We start from the raw sequence: 15,674 nt of genomic DNA, 5'->3' as shown, positions 1-15,674 counted from the left end.
TTGTTACACGCATCGTATCAAGTCAACTTGTTAGTATGTTACTTATTAAGTGGAAATAACATGTTAGTGTTGTACAGCTAAAACAGGCTGACAAGTGGCAGTTTTTGGCACTTTCAAGCCAGTTTTTAGTCCTATAATATTTATATAACCAAAAATAGTTCGCGAAACTTAATTAGTTAGCTACAAAGTTATTGCGAAAATTAAGTTGTTAACACAAAATTATTCGCGAATGTGAACAGGTTATTTTACGGCAGTTATATGCCATCATAAGAATTAGATAGATAGATAGATAGATAGATAGATAGATAGATAGATAGATGGATGGATGGATGGATGGATGGATGGATGGATGGATTTATTCGTGCATATATATAGTAACAAGCCAAATATGTTAAAGTTATATCACAGACTGATTAACAAAGTATTAGTGATGATATCTATACTAAAGCACAACATCATTAGAATGCTTTGGATACATACGTGCGTTAATAAAGATTAAATTCAATGTGACAAATATATAACACAGGATAACCCATTAAAGTTATTCAACTTATTTCCAATGGGGTCCTTATGACAAATATAATTATTTGCCAAGATCTCAGTTGTAAGCTGTTTAAATTAGGTTTTCTTATACAAAAATAACATGCATGTACTCTTGACCAGTTAAAGAATGATTAAATGTTTGAGATCGAACTGCTTTTACAGTTACATGTATAATGCAACCGACTGTTAAACCCACATTGATACGAACATTGTATCTTTTAACAATCATAGCCCATAAATTCAAATGCGACGCAATGAATAGACAACATTCTGTACTTCGGTGCAAGTTTTTAATTTTTGGGATCAAGTTTCAAGCTTTGTCGTTCTTATCCTTAAACACAATGAGTTTAACATTTCCCAATCAAAATACGGAGCAGGACGTATCGTGGACTTCAATTACCAAATCGCAAAGTGCACAGATATTCATTGCATGACAAAAATTTAGAGGGACGTAAGTTTTTCTGCCTTTAAGCATTGGAAATGATGTTAAGACGAGTGCATTGGTGGGTGTGTCGGCGGAGGGGCGCTGCCATATGGGCCCTGATGATGGTCATCGGGACATGGATGCTCATTTACCTAACCCAAAACCGCTTCACTTTTTCAGGTAAGGATCATAATCATGTTCTTTGGATATCAAATGTAAAATATTCTAAATCATTTTGCTCATTTTAATCATTCGAGTGCCACACCGGAGGTATTTAGTTTGAGCTACACACAGTGTCGGAACACACGGGCATCTTCGTCATACGATCAACAGTGCATTACTGAAAGTAGTTAGTTTGACCGCCACACCGTGTCGGATCACACGGGCATCTTCGTCATACGATGAACAGAGTATTACTGAAAGTAGTTAGTTTGAGCGCCACACCGTGTCGGAACACACGACCATCTTCGCCATACGATGAACAGTGCATTACTGAAAGAAGATAGTTTGAGCTACACACCGTGTCAAAACGCACGGACATCTTCGTCATACGATGAACAGTGCATTACTGAAATTAGTTAGCTTGAGCTACACACCGTGGCGGAACACACGGCCATCTTCGCCATACGATGATCAGTGCATTACTGAAAGTAGTTAGTTTGAGCGCCACACCGTGTCGGAACACACGGCCATCTTCGCCATACGATGATCAGTGCATTACTGTAAGTAGTTAGTTTGAGCTACACACCGTGTCGGAACACACGGCCATCTTCGCCATACGATGAACAGTGCATTACTGAAAGTAGTTAGTTTGAGCGCCACACCGTGTCGGAACACACGGCCATCTTCGTCATACGATGATCAGTGCATTACTAAAAGAAGTAGGTTTGAGCGCCACACAGGGTGCATTGTGTCTTTGTTATTTACTGTTACAATATGCTACTCAGGTTGCATTTGTATAAGATGAAACAATAATTGTTCGAAAGCAGAGACCCTGGAAAGAGAATCTTACTACTGTTTGGTAAAACTAGATGTCTAAACAACGATTCTGAGGGTTAATCTAGAAAAACATGAACTCCTTTTCAAAAGTTAGTAATCTTAACGTATCCCGATACGTTAAAGAACTACCAAAACATGTCTTGTTTTGAAGATATCTTGTTCCCTATATATATCAATTACATTCGGAAAGCAGAACGGATATTTCGCCCTTTATTGGTGTCAGTCACTTCAAAAGTCTTGAAAATTAACATATCGTAACTTACCTTTTCCTCCAAATTGTGATTTTACTTCTTGTCTCTATGAACATTACCAAATTTTGAGCATATTCACAGCTAGATTGGCGCGGATTAAGTTTCATGTTTTTTTTTACTCTTATCACACAGTTCAGACAGTACACAATCACCTAATATAATTGTGTATATCTTATTCATCCCATGTGTTTATAATTATATACATTCCGATATACCTGTGGATGTTGCGACAAAAAGAGTAATAACAATATTTGTTAAATTTATTAAGAGTATTTCAATAAAAGACTAAGGCTTATGTTCCACTGCCAGTTATATTAACATTGTACTCTCTCCTTGATCTAGAGCTGACAACTACGCCAGAAGAAAAGATTCATCAAGAGTTGATGCCAACATCAAGTGGAAAGAAAAGTAGTATCCTGAAGAACACAAAGGTATCAAAAACCATACTAACTTAAATATTATTTGTTCTAAACTGAATAATTGGAAACGGTGTTCACAATGTCTCACTGTGGGCTATTTGGGCAAATCTTTGCTCGTAGACGTCCTGATAACATAAGAACGAACGATCATTCAGAAATCAATGTGGCCAGATATTTTCAGGCATTCAGATGGTTCAAGTGTATTAAAAACATCCCCAACAATATGAAAAAAGGAAATGCTTGTTAATTAAGGGCCTGTCACACACTTCGCCGGGACTAAACCGGAGCACACAATTAAAAATGGCGAGAAAATCGGCGGAGCTCCGTCGAAAAGGCTTTTGAAAAATCACAATTGACCGTAGCTCTACCGATGTAGTACCGGCGCTGTGATACCGATGTAGTTCCGGCGTTGTGATATCGATGTAGTGCCGGCGTTGTGATAAAGATGTAGTAGCGGCATTGCGATACCGATGTAGTACCGGCGTTGTGATACCGATGTAGTAGCGGCGTTGTGATACCGATATAGTACCGGCGTCGTGATACCGATGTAGTACCGGCGTTGTGATACCGATGTAGTACCGGCGTTATGATACCGATGTAGTACCGGCGTTTTGATACCGATGTAGTACCGGCGTTGTGATACCGTGGTTCTACAGTTGCCATACCGTTGTCCTGCCGATGTACTAACGAATAACTTTTATGCCACTTAAGTGTTATACCGAGGCGCCGCCGTAGTTCCACCTATGTGCCAGCGATGACCGGGGCTATGGCGAAGTGGAACCGGAGTACAACCGTTGTACTGCCGTGGCAGTCCCATGAATTCCATCGCCGGTCGTTGCTATGGTATTCGCCGATGCTCTGACGATGTCTTAATGATGTACTACCTTTCATAACGATGCCATACCGTTGCGATGCCATACTAGATGTGGCAGGCCTTTAATGCATATATGCTTGTATTAAGTGTGTACATAGAGGAGAGCTACCGAGTACTTCGTTGTTCAAATTTTGCTCTTAAGATCGGCCTGGTCTGAATCTTTATGAATTTTGATATGGAATATAGCAATGTTGAAGTTCTTGTTGGGCATATTTTATTTTTAAAAACCTCTGTTAATACGTATTGTTTAGTCATGGTTTGTCTGAATACAGGATCTGCCAGTGGAGGATGGGTTTTCACGAGCTGAGTATCTACGGAGCGCGTGTAAGAACAACATACATAGATCGGGGAACAGAAAGGTCCGAGTAAGTTTCGACCCGCATGTTAACGCCGTGTACTGTCCGCTGTGTAAGATCGCTTCCACCTTCTTGACAAGAATGTTCCGAATGATAGCGCTTAATAACAGGGGTTTACCAAACGGGACTGTGTACACCCCTTTTGACGTGCCTATCTCCGATGCACCTCCTTCCACAGATAATTTGGACCTTAACAAGTGGACTGTCGGCAACAAAGATGCAAGTAACAGTTTTCGGTTTATGTTTGTAAGGAGTCCATTTGATATGCTCTTTTCAGCTTACGTTGATAAATTTGTTGGACCTAATCCTTATTTCAATCGGTTTTCACGAGATAAGAATAACCAATGTGGATATGCGAATTTTTCATTTCGACAACTGCTTGAATATGTGATTATCACGGATAAGAAGAAACAAACTCTCGACTGCCATGTTGCCAAGTGGGATGCATGTTTACCATGTGAAGTAAACTATACATATATAGGCAAAATGGAAACGTTCAAAGACGATATCACAAGTATATTGTCAGCTCTTCGGCAGTTCAAGAGTCTGGATGCAATGGAAGCTAAGTCCTCTAACCTTCATGCTGATGACGCTATACAGGATTCGGTCTCTGGACCTTATGAATGGCGGAAGGACATTGTAAAGTGCATGTCATGGCCAGATGCTCTGCGTAGAATCTGGCGAAAGTTGCAGATCCGAGGAGTAATAGGGACCAAGGGCTTTTCCCTCTCCGAGTTTGAGGCCGAGTCTATTAGTAGGACTGATTACATCAACGTTCTTAAGAAAGTTAGGGAGAAAAGCACAGCAAACGAAAGACATATGATGAAGCAGTTATCTTACATTGAAGCATACAGGAATATTCCTGAGGAATTATTAGACAGTATTAAACATGTATATAGAAATGAATTTAATTTATTCAATTTTAGCACCGATACTAAAATATTTCGACAGTCGGATCAATACAATGCAATAGGTTTTTTTAATTACTCGAACATCGAAAGTAATATTTTGTTGCATACTATGGATTAAGTTAACTTTCTTTCAAATAGCATTCATAGGAAATTAAACACAAAATATTGTACATTGCATTGTTATAACAGCATACTGATCACTTCTGAGGCATACCTCAAAACAAAATCAGACTAACATAAAATAAAGTCAGACATCAATATCATCGGGTTAAAACTAATCTGTAAAAGTTCACTAATAAGAATTGTCGCTTATTTAATACAGCAATATTCAAGAACGTTTGTGAGGAAACAGAGCGAATCAGCAGCCAATTGTTTAAAACTGGTTAATTCTGTGATTTAGTCAAAGCTAGCCAAAAACTGAATTGCTTGGTCAATATTTATTTAATATTTACTATTAAAAACCAACATATGTGTGCAGTTTAGCAACACTCATCATGAACAATACACTCTAAATAACAATCTACCTCCATAAATAAATAAAAGTGGCAGAAATTAGTTAAGGAACCATATTTAATACAAAAAGAGCAATGATGTTGAATATTATTATAAATTGATAGTGCTCTCAAAATAAAGTTAAGATGTTCAGAAGCTGTATTTCAATTTTAAACGGGGCGATACGAAACGCTTGGCCTGAATGATCGTCTTTGTTTTGCCGCTTTATGATAATATCGAGTCAGAAACTCGAGTGTTAATATAGTAAACTTTATGGTACTACATGCATTCTATATTTAGAAAAACAAATACAACCAAAACATTATTTCAAACTATTTCGGATATAGATAAGCTGTCTTTTATACAGTCAAATAATAGACAAGGCTATGCCAGAATCTGCAACTCTATTCTTATGCTTTTTAACTTTTAACATTCTGTTATTTTACTAAAAGCTACAACTAAGTGCTTATCAGTTTATGGCTGGTCTGACCACAGTGATAATGAAAGTGACATATTTTACTTCCATTTTAATGATACATGTCACTCATGATGATAGAACACGTTATTTTGAGCATTTTAGTTTCCTTGTTTTATTCCAAGATTTTTCATCTATTTCTAGTTTCTTATTGTATATATGTATATATATATATATACAACATTTGGATTTTGTCATTAGACCAGGGGATTTTGTTCAGAATTCCAGGGGATTTTGTTTAGATTTCCAGGGGTTTTGTCAGTAGACCAGGGGATTTGGTTAAGAATGTCAGTCATAAGACCAAAGGATTTTGTCATTTATTAGACCAGGGATTTTAATTGATCAGCATATCGCAACCGCACGAGCATCATTTGACGTTTTTCTACATCCTGAAGTTTCAAACCCTAAAACGTTTCATAACGCCGGAGGGGGATACCTCCCTCTCGGATCCACCCCAAACAATCGTAACGTTTTGAGCGCTTCTTTTTCGAGGACAAGCACACTGCAGTCTTGTGTGATTTTTTGTGACTTATCTCGCTCGCCTGCTAAATCGGGCCATAGTGAAGTTCAAGGTCGTTCCTGAAGTTAAAAAGTCGTTGACTTCAAATTATGGTACATGTACACATCACATACCAACTGAAAACCTCGTGGTCATTAGCGATTCTCTGGACTAAAAACGTATCATCTCATGGCTAAACAATTATGCAGAAGTTTGTTTGCATTTCTGCAAAATGTGTGTAGTATGCTTGAAATAGACATAATAGGGGGTTAAGGTACAAAAAATCGGCGTGGAAACATTTACAGTCGAGTAATAACCAATGCATAAAGTTTGGAAAATAGGACTACATGTATATGCATACAAACACAGTTACCACATGCACAGATATGCCATATTTGCCGAAAAATACGAAAATTTGGGGATAACTTCAACAAGTTTATTTTTAAACATTGCCTCCTAAGCCACAATCTGTTCAATAACCTTTTTATCTTTAAAGTTATGATACCAAACTAAGAAGTCGGTCGAAGAATATGTTGTTCGCCACATACTGGACGCATACATTTTTTTCAAAATTTAAAGAAAAAGTCCACTTAACAGGCAAAAATTGGTACCAGAATCGGTACTTTTCATTCTAAATCCGCCATTTTGTTTGCCACGAAACACTTTCTCACTTAATGTTTGCATGAAACGAAATTACGTCCTCCCCCTTGCATATATGGTGCATTTGAGTTTACAAAAGAAAACATAGGTCCGCAAAAACACACAACTTCCCATGTACGGTTTGCTAGCTATCATGGCTATTATATGGTGTAATTCAATCTGAAACGCATACGTATTCATCGGGTGACAAACTTTTGGAGAGACGCAATTGTTTTTAACAATATTTGATGTTTGAAATTGCAAGTCATGGTTTCATCATAGTTGTTTTATAGGAATTACAAATTGACAAGTGCACGGTGGAGAACCCACGTGACTTATTTGGTAAAGTGCACGGCAACTAATGTCAACAAGTCTCGATTCAGGTAAGGTTTTTAAAGATAACTTGCTTAAAATATGATTTTTGTATGCATTATTTACGGCTTACATTAAGTAAACCGATAGATTTGTCAAAATCCGTGTACTTTGCCTTAGATTTCAACTCTGAGAAATCAGTTGGTCAATATTTTTAGGAAAACTTTAGGATATTAGAGAAAGTTCTTTGTTACCGTAGATAGAGCTCTTAAATGCAGGGTTTATGGTCTTTATTTCACAAGAATTCTCCAAATATTAAGAAAGTTATCTTTAAAAATCTTACCTGAATCGAGAATTGTTGACATTTGTTGCCGTGCACTTTACCAAATAAGTCACGTGGGTTCTCCACCGTGAAGTAGCATTCTGATAAACGGTCGTTTACTCGAGCGTAAAACTGTTGGGATTTTTTATGTTCTACTAAATTGAAATAACTGCACGAACTACTTGCAACGTAGTTCAATACACATAATTCTAACAATGTAAACCGTCATAATACAGGGCAATTTACAAAACTTCGGAAGTAACTACTATATGTGTAGCATGCCTTTTTTAACATTTGACAGTGACTCAACGCATAGTTATACCATCTCAGAGCATTTAGCTACTTTGCAGCTTTATAGGATTTGAATTTCAATGGTTTGTGATTTAAAAAAATGGCAATGTTTGTTAAACTATTTGTTTTTATATATAACCAAATGGCGTAAAATATATAAACATCATGTCTTAATTTGTGCTATTTGTTATAGGTGTAAACTATTTATGCAATTCTTGTTAAACGTGTACTGTAGAGAAAGATGCGATGGCAATAAAAATGCTTATGTTTTTTCATAAAAGATTGACGACGGCTAGAGTATGAAGTAACTTAGAACTGCACCTTTTAAATTATGGTATGAACCCCCCCCCCCCCCCCCCCCACACACACACACACAATACATTGTTTTAGCATTAATGATTACAATTTTACAATTGAAAAAGTTTTCATGTTTGCGTATCCGACTCATGTCGATACGATACAATATGTTAATTGCGTAAGACATTATACAATGTTCATAGCATGTAAACAAGTAAATCAATAAATGGGAAAAAGTACACAAACACATTTTCTGGAGCTAATAGATGCAATGTTATAACATCCCATTAAAGTAAGTTGGTAATTAATCTTTATTTAAGAAATCTGAATATGCTGATTCTTTTATTTATTTTTGAATTTGGTTTTATGGTATTATTGTATTATTTCTAAACGTTATTAGAACCTTTGCTCATTTATCATTTATTTTATTAAGTTGCCTTTATTTAAACAACAATGTTTTTAGGGTACGAACCGAACAGTAGCCATGCGTGTGTAATAAAACTGGCTAATCCGTTTATCCGGGACATTCGCTAATCTCTGACACGCGTTGTATAACGCATTTACACCTTTCATGGTATGACATTATTGTGTATTGTACTTTCAAGACTTTCAAAATAAAAACATTATGTTCATGTGAAATGCCAGAATTCGTCGATAGTGTAGTTATTTGCGAAAATAGAGCATGCAGGAAAAGATTAAAAAGTTAAAAAAAGACGATCAGTTGGCAGAAATACATAAGACTGGTCGTGGCAGTGCATCTGCTGCAACAAAATTAATAGTTGAACAAAACAAAAATAATAGAAATCCTTAAGTACTGAGTTAACTTAGAATTTTGATTTACATTTATTCATGCATTGTTTCTTTTTGTATTACTATTATCAATAGTATACTTATAACTGAATTTAATATGAAAAAACTAGGGATGCAAACGAATGGCAAAAGAGATATTCGAATATTCGGTAATTCTTTCGATCGAATATTCGAATATTCGATTAGCGAAATACATATTTTAGAAGATGTAGTAAACTACTATTATTATTCGCTAAAGTAATAGCCGGGGCATTTAAACCCAATTTTGTCGTATCCAGTACGCGCGGCGGACCCTGATTTCCCCAAATGAGCCTTTGAAATTCTCCATTTCCAGGAAGTAAAAAGCAATACATTATAAACAGACAAACAACAAAATCGAATAATTCAATTCCGCTGCCTTTTGTAAACAATGTGAAATTAGATGGATTCCTAGTAAAACAGTGTTTTGCGCCAATGGAAGGTCTTTCCGTAGGATGATCAGCCTCGTTCTGAGATTGACCTCTAAACTGACTAAATATAACTATGGAAAACTCAAACCAACTCGGGAACTAGTAAAATAGTAAAACGAAAACATAAGTGGATTGGACTTATTTATTGTACAACAATAGAGGAATTATATTCAAAAATCCATTTCAAAGCACGAAAATTGTATTGAAAGATGAAAACAGTTTAAAGCACATATATGCAACAACATTATTGAGCACAATATTACATTATTGTGGCATTTACATCATCACCTCGTTTTGCGCTATTTTGCACAGCATAATTTACAGCCAAGACAACACATTGGTGTTAAAGCCGATCCCTAGCCAGTTTTGTGATGTATTTAATAGCATTTTAGCGTCTGGTTTTTTTCCAGAAAAGTGGACAGAAGGTGTCATCATTCCACTCCATAAAAAAGGTTCTGTTAATGATGTCAATAATTATAGAGGAATTACACTTGTTAGTTGTTTTTCAAAAGTATTTACAACAATTCTAAATAAGCGCATCGAGTCATTTTGTGAGGCTAATGCCACTATTTCGGATGCACAATTCGGATTTCGAAAAGGTTGCTCAACAGTTGACGCAATTTATATTTTAATGTCTATTGTGCAAAAATATATCGATGATAATAAAAGATTATATGTTATTTATGTCGACATGTTGAAGTGTTTTGATAGTATTTATCGCAATGCTCTGTGGCTTAAGTTGTATAAATCTGGTATAAAAGGTAAATTACTTAGAATAGTGAAAGATATGTATGAAAATGTTAAATCTTGTGTGAAATCATGTACATCTTACTCTGAATACTTTAGTTATGCCGTTGGCCTGCGCAAGGGGAGGTTATGTCCCCGATTCTTTTTTCCCTGTTTGTAGAGGACTTAGAACTATATATGCAAGATAGCATCACTTCCGGTTTAAGTATTGATGACATTGTTTTAATTATGTTGCTATTTGCTGACGATATGGCCATTTTAGGGAAATCGCCCGAGGAAGTCCAAAACCATTTAAACACTCTTTACTCGTATTGCAAAGCATGGGGGTTAAATGTAAATACATCAAAGACAAACATGATGGTTTTCCGTAAACGGGGTGGAATACGTCGTAATGAGCATTGTACATATAATGGCCATACTATCGATGTTGTTGATAACTTTAATTATTTAGGTACTGTGATAAACTACACTGGAAGTTTTACATTGAATCAAGAGCATTTGGTTGGAAAAGCTCTTAAGGCCATGAATACTTTATTATGTAAATGCAAAGAATAAGACCTTAAACCTAAAATATTTTGTCAACTATTTGATTCTTTTGTTGGCTCAATATTGAATTATGCCTGTGAAATATGGGGTTTTAGTAAGTCAAAAGAAATAGAACGTATACATTTAAAATTTTGTAAGCGATTGTTACACGTTAAAATAAACACATGTAATGCTACAGTGTATGGAGAACTAGGTAGATACCCTTTATACATTAATCGATATGTAAGAATTATTAGGTACTGGTTTAAGATTTGCAACAGTAATAACATTATAATAAAGTCCGTGTATAAACAGGCCATTGATGACTGTAATAAGGGTTATATAAACTGGGTCTCTAAGGTAAAAAAACTGTTAAATGATTATGGTTTTGCATACGTATTTGATAACCCAAATATTGCGCATGTTAATGTATTTATAAACGAATTTAAATGTAGAATTATAGATACATTTAAACAAGAATGGTATGGTAATATTAGTAACAGTTCTGTTTTGGATATGTATAGAATTTTCAAAACTTCCTTTGATTATGAAATATATTTAGATTTAGTTCCAAAGAATTTACGTTTATACTTTGTTAGATTGAGAGTTTCTGCACACCCTTTAAGAATACAAACAGGACATTATGCACGTTACAATATACCTCGTAACGAAAGATATTGTTTATGTTGTAATAGTAGGGACATAGAGGATGAATATCACCTCATATGTATTTGTCCATGCTATCGTCAGTTACGTGTAACTTATATAAAACGATGCTATTATGTTAATCCATCTGTGTTCAAATTCCATCAATTATTGGTATCATGTGATAAAAAGGAAGTTATGAATGTTTGTAAATATATTAAAGAATCATTTATTATACGCAACTCACTTATAAATAATTTAACTTGATATAGTAGTTATGAAACATTCTCTCACTGCCAAAGTTAACATAATAATTATTTGGTATCCAATTTACATAATATTTTTGCTTATATTTTATTTTACTATATTATGTTTGTAAGTTTAGATACGTGACATGTTTATATGTATAACTATATGTATTACGACGATGTACACATGTATAAGTCGAATAAACTGTCTGTTCTGTTCTGTAAAAGTAGGGGGACTTTTTATAGTACCCGACGAAATGTCCCTAAATGACACATGTCGCGTGTCTAGTCATCACATTCACACCTCTGGGATTAGGGGCCAATCGTTGTAAAAACAAGATAAACGAGCTTTATAAACAACATCAGTGATGAAGGCAAATTGTGTTTTGTTCTCTTTATTGAATTTTTTTTTTTTCGAATATTCGAATACCGATTTTGACATTCGAATACCAAACGTTTGATCGAATATTCGAATATTCGTTTGCATCCCTAGAAAAAACACACACACAATGTGTTTGTTATTCATGACATTAATTTTAGTACATGTGCATATTTTATATTTTTATCTTTGCCTGAATTTATTATTTGTTTTATTGATATAAAATATGAAATGAAAGGTAACATAATTACCATCAAATCTAACAAAACTGAAGAAGCCATCTTCAAATGGTGTATAATCTTGCTATATTCTTGCTATATGTATCATGCATTTATTAATGGATCGAGTATTGCAACCTGCAAGTTTCGTTCGAAAAATGAGCACTATAACTTGCGTTCTTCAGAAAACAAGGATCTTTTTGTTGTAAAACCTAGAACAAACTATGTCAAAAATACATTTGCCTATAAAGCAATGAAAATTTGGAATTATCTTCCTACATACATTAAATGTCAAGATAAGCTACCAGCCTTTAAACATGCATTAAAAGGCTACTTATTGGCAGAATAATTTTATCACATGAACAAAAAATCTTGACACTTTATTTACTTCACATTATAATGAATAGTTCATTGTTTACATGAATTGTGTTAATGTACATATATGACATTCTTGCAACAACTTGTAATGGATACTACCAAATATGTAAATATATTGATTGAATGTGTTTTTACTGAATATATCTACATTATTTACAGTATGAAATTATTGTAATTCATAATCATCATATCAAACTGAGTTGTGTTTGTCGAAGAAATGTATGATAGTGATAGTGTGATTGTACGTTTTGTATGTTGCTTAATATGTAACTTAGTACATGTGTTTTTGTAATACTTCTTGTGTGAGGGCCATGCTGGAAATAAGTAGTATGTCTGTAATGATTGTACACTTAGTATGTAACCTTCGTTAAATAAAGTTGTTATTATTATAAAGCATTTAGACTTGGTTTTGCTCATGGATTATGTAGTTTCTATATTAGGATATGAAAATGACAAGTGTTCTATACGTTGCACATGAAGCTATGCAATATAAGAACTTATTTCATAGATAACGCCACCAGCATGAACGAATTAATTAATGTCATTAAATATTTTTAATATGGTATAGAGGCCTTCTAATTACGAATACGTTATGAATGAGTAGCGTTGAAAATGTGCGCAATATACTGATTGTGTTTAGCGCTATAAATAATTTAAGATTAAATTGGTCTATGAATGGGGAATCCCTGTTTTCTTGCAAAACTCTGTGGATCGAAAAAAAGCCCACCAACCCACTCAGTAATAGAATTTTTTCCTGTTGCCCTCTTTAGTATTTACCTATCATACAAGGTCTTTAAGTAATTTAGTTTACTAAACGTTGCTCATATATATATATGAATTCCCGCGTTGCTGCTTTTGTATTTTGCATTTTACGGCACTGCGTCGCAGCGGTGGTTCGAGTCTGGTCCACATGTACGCTATGGTGGATTGATGTTTCTCCCACCTCAGAAAAGTAGATCCAATAATTTAACCATGCGAGAAATTCTTATCTTGCCCACGGGCGAAGATAAAATCCCGCCCGTATGTAACTCCTTTTGATGGTCGCCACATTGTAATTACCTCTATTGTTGAAGACTGTCGTCTGTAGCATCATGTAAACCTTGTCCTGTGGCAATATTTGGAACGCTAATTAATTATTTCTCGCTTCATATGTCACCATAAAACAGTTTTCATGCACCTTTCAAGAAATAATGCTTCACTCTCCTTAGAACTATTTAAAGACCGATTTGACTATTAACATAATCTGAATCACTGCGCGCATATCCATGATAACCACGAATTGTCCCATATCCATACGCAATTATGTTCACTAAGCGCAAAAGAGTTCCAGCAAAAAACAACAACATTTTTACTTAATTTTGTTTAACTGGGATGGGAGAAAAAGCATCTACCATAGCCGCTCGTGTAAGATAGGTTCATCCCGACCCTCACGCAGGGTGTTTTGCGGAAACTCGGTAAACCTCGTTTCCGCAAACACCCTACGCTCGGGTCGGAATGAACCTATCTTACACTCTCGGCCATGGAAGATACTTATAATCTTCAGGGGGCGTTTATCATGATGGATAATAGAATAAAACAGTCGGGGAATAATGGATCGCCAATCGTTATTGGGATTTATCTGGAGTGTCATCTCGGAATACCAGGAATGAACTCCCGCTTTTACACGTGCAACCGCTATATGGAGCAATACTTTTGACGGTGTCCTGTGACAAACAACACATACATTATTACCTATTTATCATCGTGATTAATCATTACTGGAAACTCATGGACATTAGGGTTCCGAAGGGAACGCTTGACTGTTGCCCTAAAGAGGACACGACAGACTATTGAACTCTCCCTTTTAGTGAAAATAAATTTTGTTTAAGATGTATTGTACTTGACCAGACTTGTTTACATCGTGAAGATTTGAAAACATGAACTTTCTTTACATGTTGAGAATGTGCTTATTATTTTGATTTAACCATGTCTAAATAACAGGAGCCATGGACATCGGAAAAAATAGCTATCTGTTAGCAAAAAAAAAATGAGTTGCACCATTGCTAAAATATGAAGCAGAGTAATTTGGTTAAGGATAGACGGCATTTTCCGTAGTGATTAATATTAGTTTGAATTAAACGCGTGCCGTTTTCCAAAGTTCCACAACTATTTTATTCCTAGTCAGTCGAGATGGCGGGGTGGGGGGATTCAGAAGTACCGGTATACATGACAATTACAATTTAGTTGTCATTTGGCTTGTCGAGACCTTGACCTTGGTCGTGCACCTCGGTGCTAGTTGTCATTTGGCTTGTCGAGACCTTGACCTTGGTCGTGCACCTCGGTGCTAGTTGTCATTTGGCTTGTCGAGACCTTGACCTTGGTCGTGCACCTCGGTGCTAGTTGTCATTTGGCTCGTCGAGACCTTGACCTTGGTCGTGCACCTCGGTGCTAGTTGTCATTTGGCTCGTCGAGACCTTGACCTTGGTCGTGCACCTCGGTGCTAGTTGTCATTTGGCTTGTCGAGACCTTGACCTTGGTCGTGCACCTCGGTGCTAGTTGTCATTTGGCTTGTCGAGACCTTGACCTTGGTCGTGCACCTCGGTGCTAGTTGTCATTTGGCTCGTCGAGACCTTGACCTTGGTCGTGCACCTCGGTGCTAGTTGTCATTTGGCTTGTCGAGACCTTGACCTTGGTCGTGCACCTCGGTGCTAGTTGTCATTTGGCTTGTCGAGACATTGACCTTGGTCGTGCACCTCGGTGCTAGTTGTCATTTGGCTTGTCGAGACATTGACCTTGGTCGTGCACCTCGGTGCTAGTTGTCATTTGGCTTGTCGAGACATTGACCTTGGTCGTGCACCTCGGTGCTAGTTGTCATTTGGCTTGTCGAGACCTTGACCTTGGTCGTGCACCTCGGTGCTAGTTGTCATTTGGCTTGTCGAGACCTTGACCTTGGTCGTGCACCTCGGTGCTAGTTGTCATTTGGCTTGTCGAGACCTTGACCTTGGTCGTGCACCTCGGTGCTAGTTGTCATTTGGCTTGTCGAGACCTTGACCTTGGTCGTGCACCTCGGTGCTAGTTGTCATTTGGCTTGTCGAGACATTGACCTTGGTCGTGCACCTCGGTGCTAGTTGTCATTTGGCTTGTCGAGACATTGACCTTGGTCGTGCACCTCGGTGCTAGTTGTCATTTGGC

General features: G+C 36.4%; 1 protein-coding gene across 1 annotated transcript; it reads left to right on the top strand.

Annotated features, from left to right (window-relative positions):
- Positions 1-862: 862 nt before the first annotated feature.
- Positions 863-8,124, top strand: LOC128230501 (carbohydrate sulfotransferase 10-like). Its single transcript, XM_052942824.1, has 3 exons — positions 863-1,147; positions 2,560-2,648; positions 3,783-8,124. The coding sequence occupies exons 1-3, from the start codon at positions 1,024-1,026 to the stop codon at positions 4,893-4,895; spliced, it is 1,326 nt and encodes a 441-aa protein (XP_052798784.1). The 5' UTR covers positions 863-1,023; the 3' UTR covers positions 4,896-8,124.
- The last annotated feature ends 7,550 nt before the right edge of the window (positions 8,125-15,674 follow it).

This window comes from Mya arenaria, chromosome 4, assembly GCF_026914265.1.
Source record: "Mya arenaria isolate MELC-2E11 chromosome 4, ASM2691426v1".
NCBI lineage: Eukaryota > Metazoa > Mollusca > Bivalvia > Myida > Myidae > Mya > Mya arenaria.
Note: the sequence above shows the minus strand (reverse complement) of the source record. Positions and strands in the feature narration are given on the sequence as shown.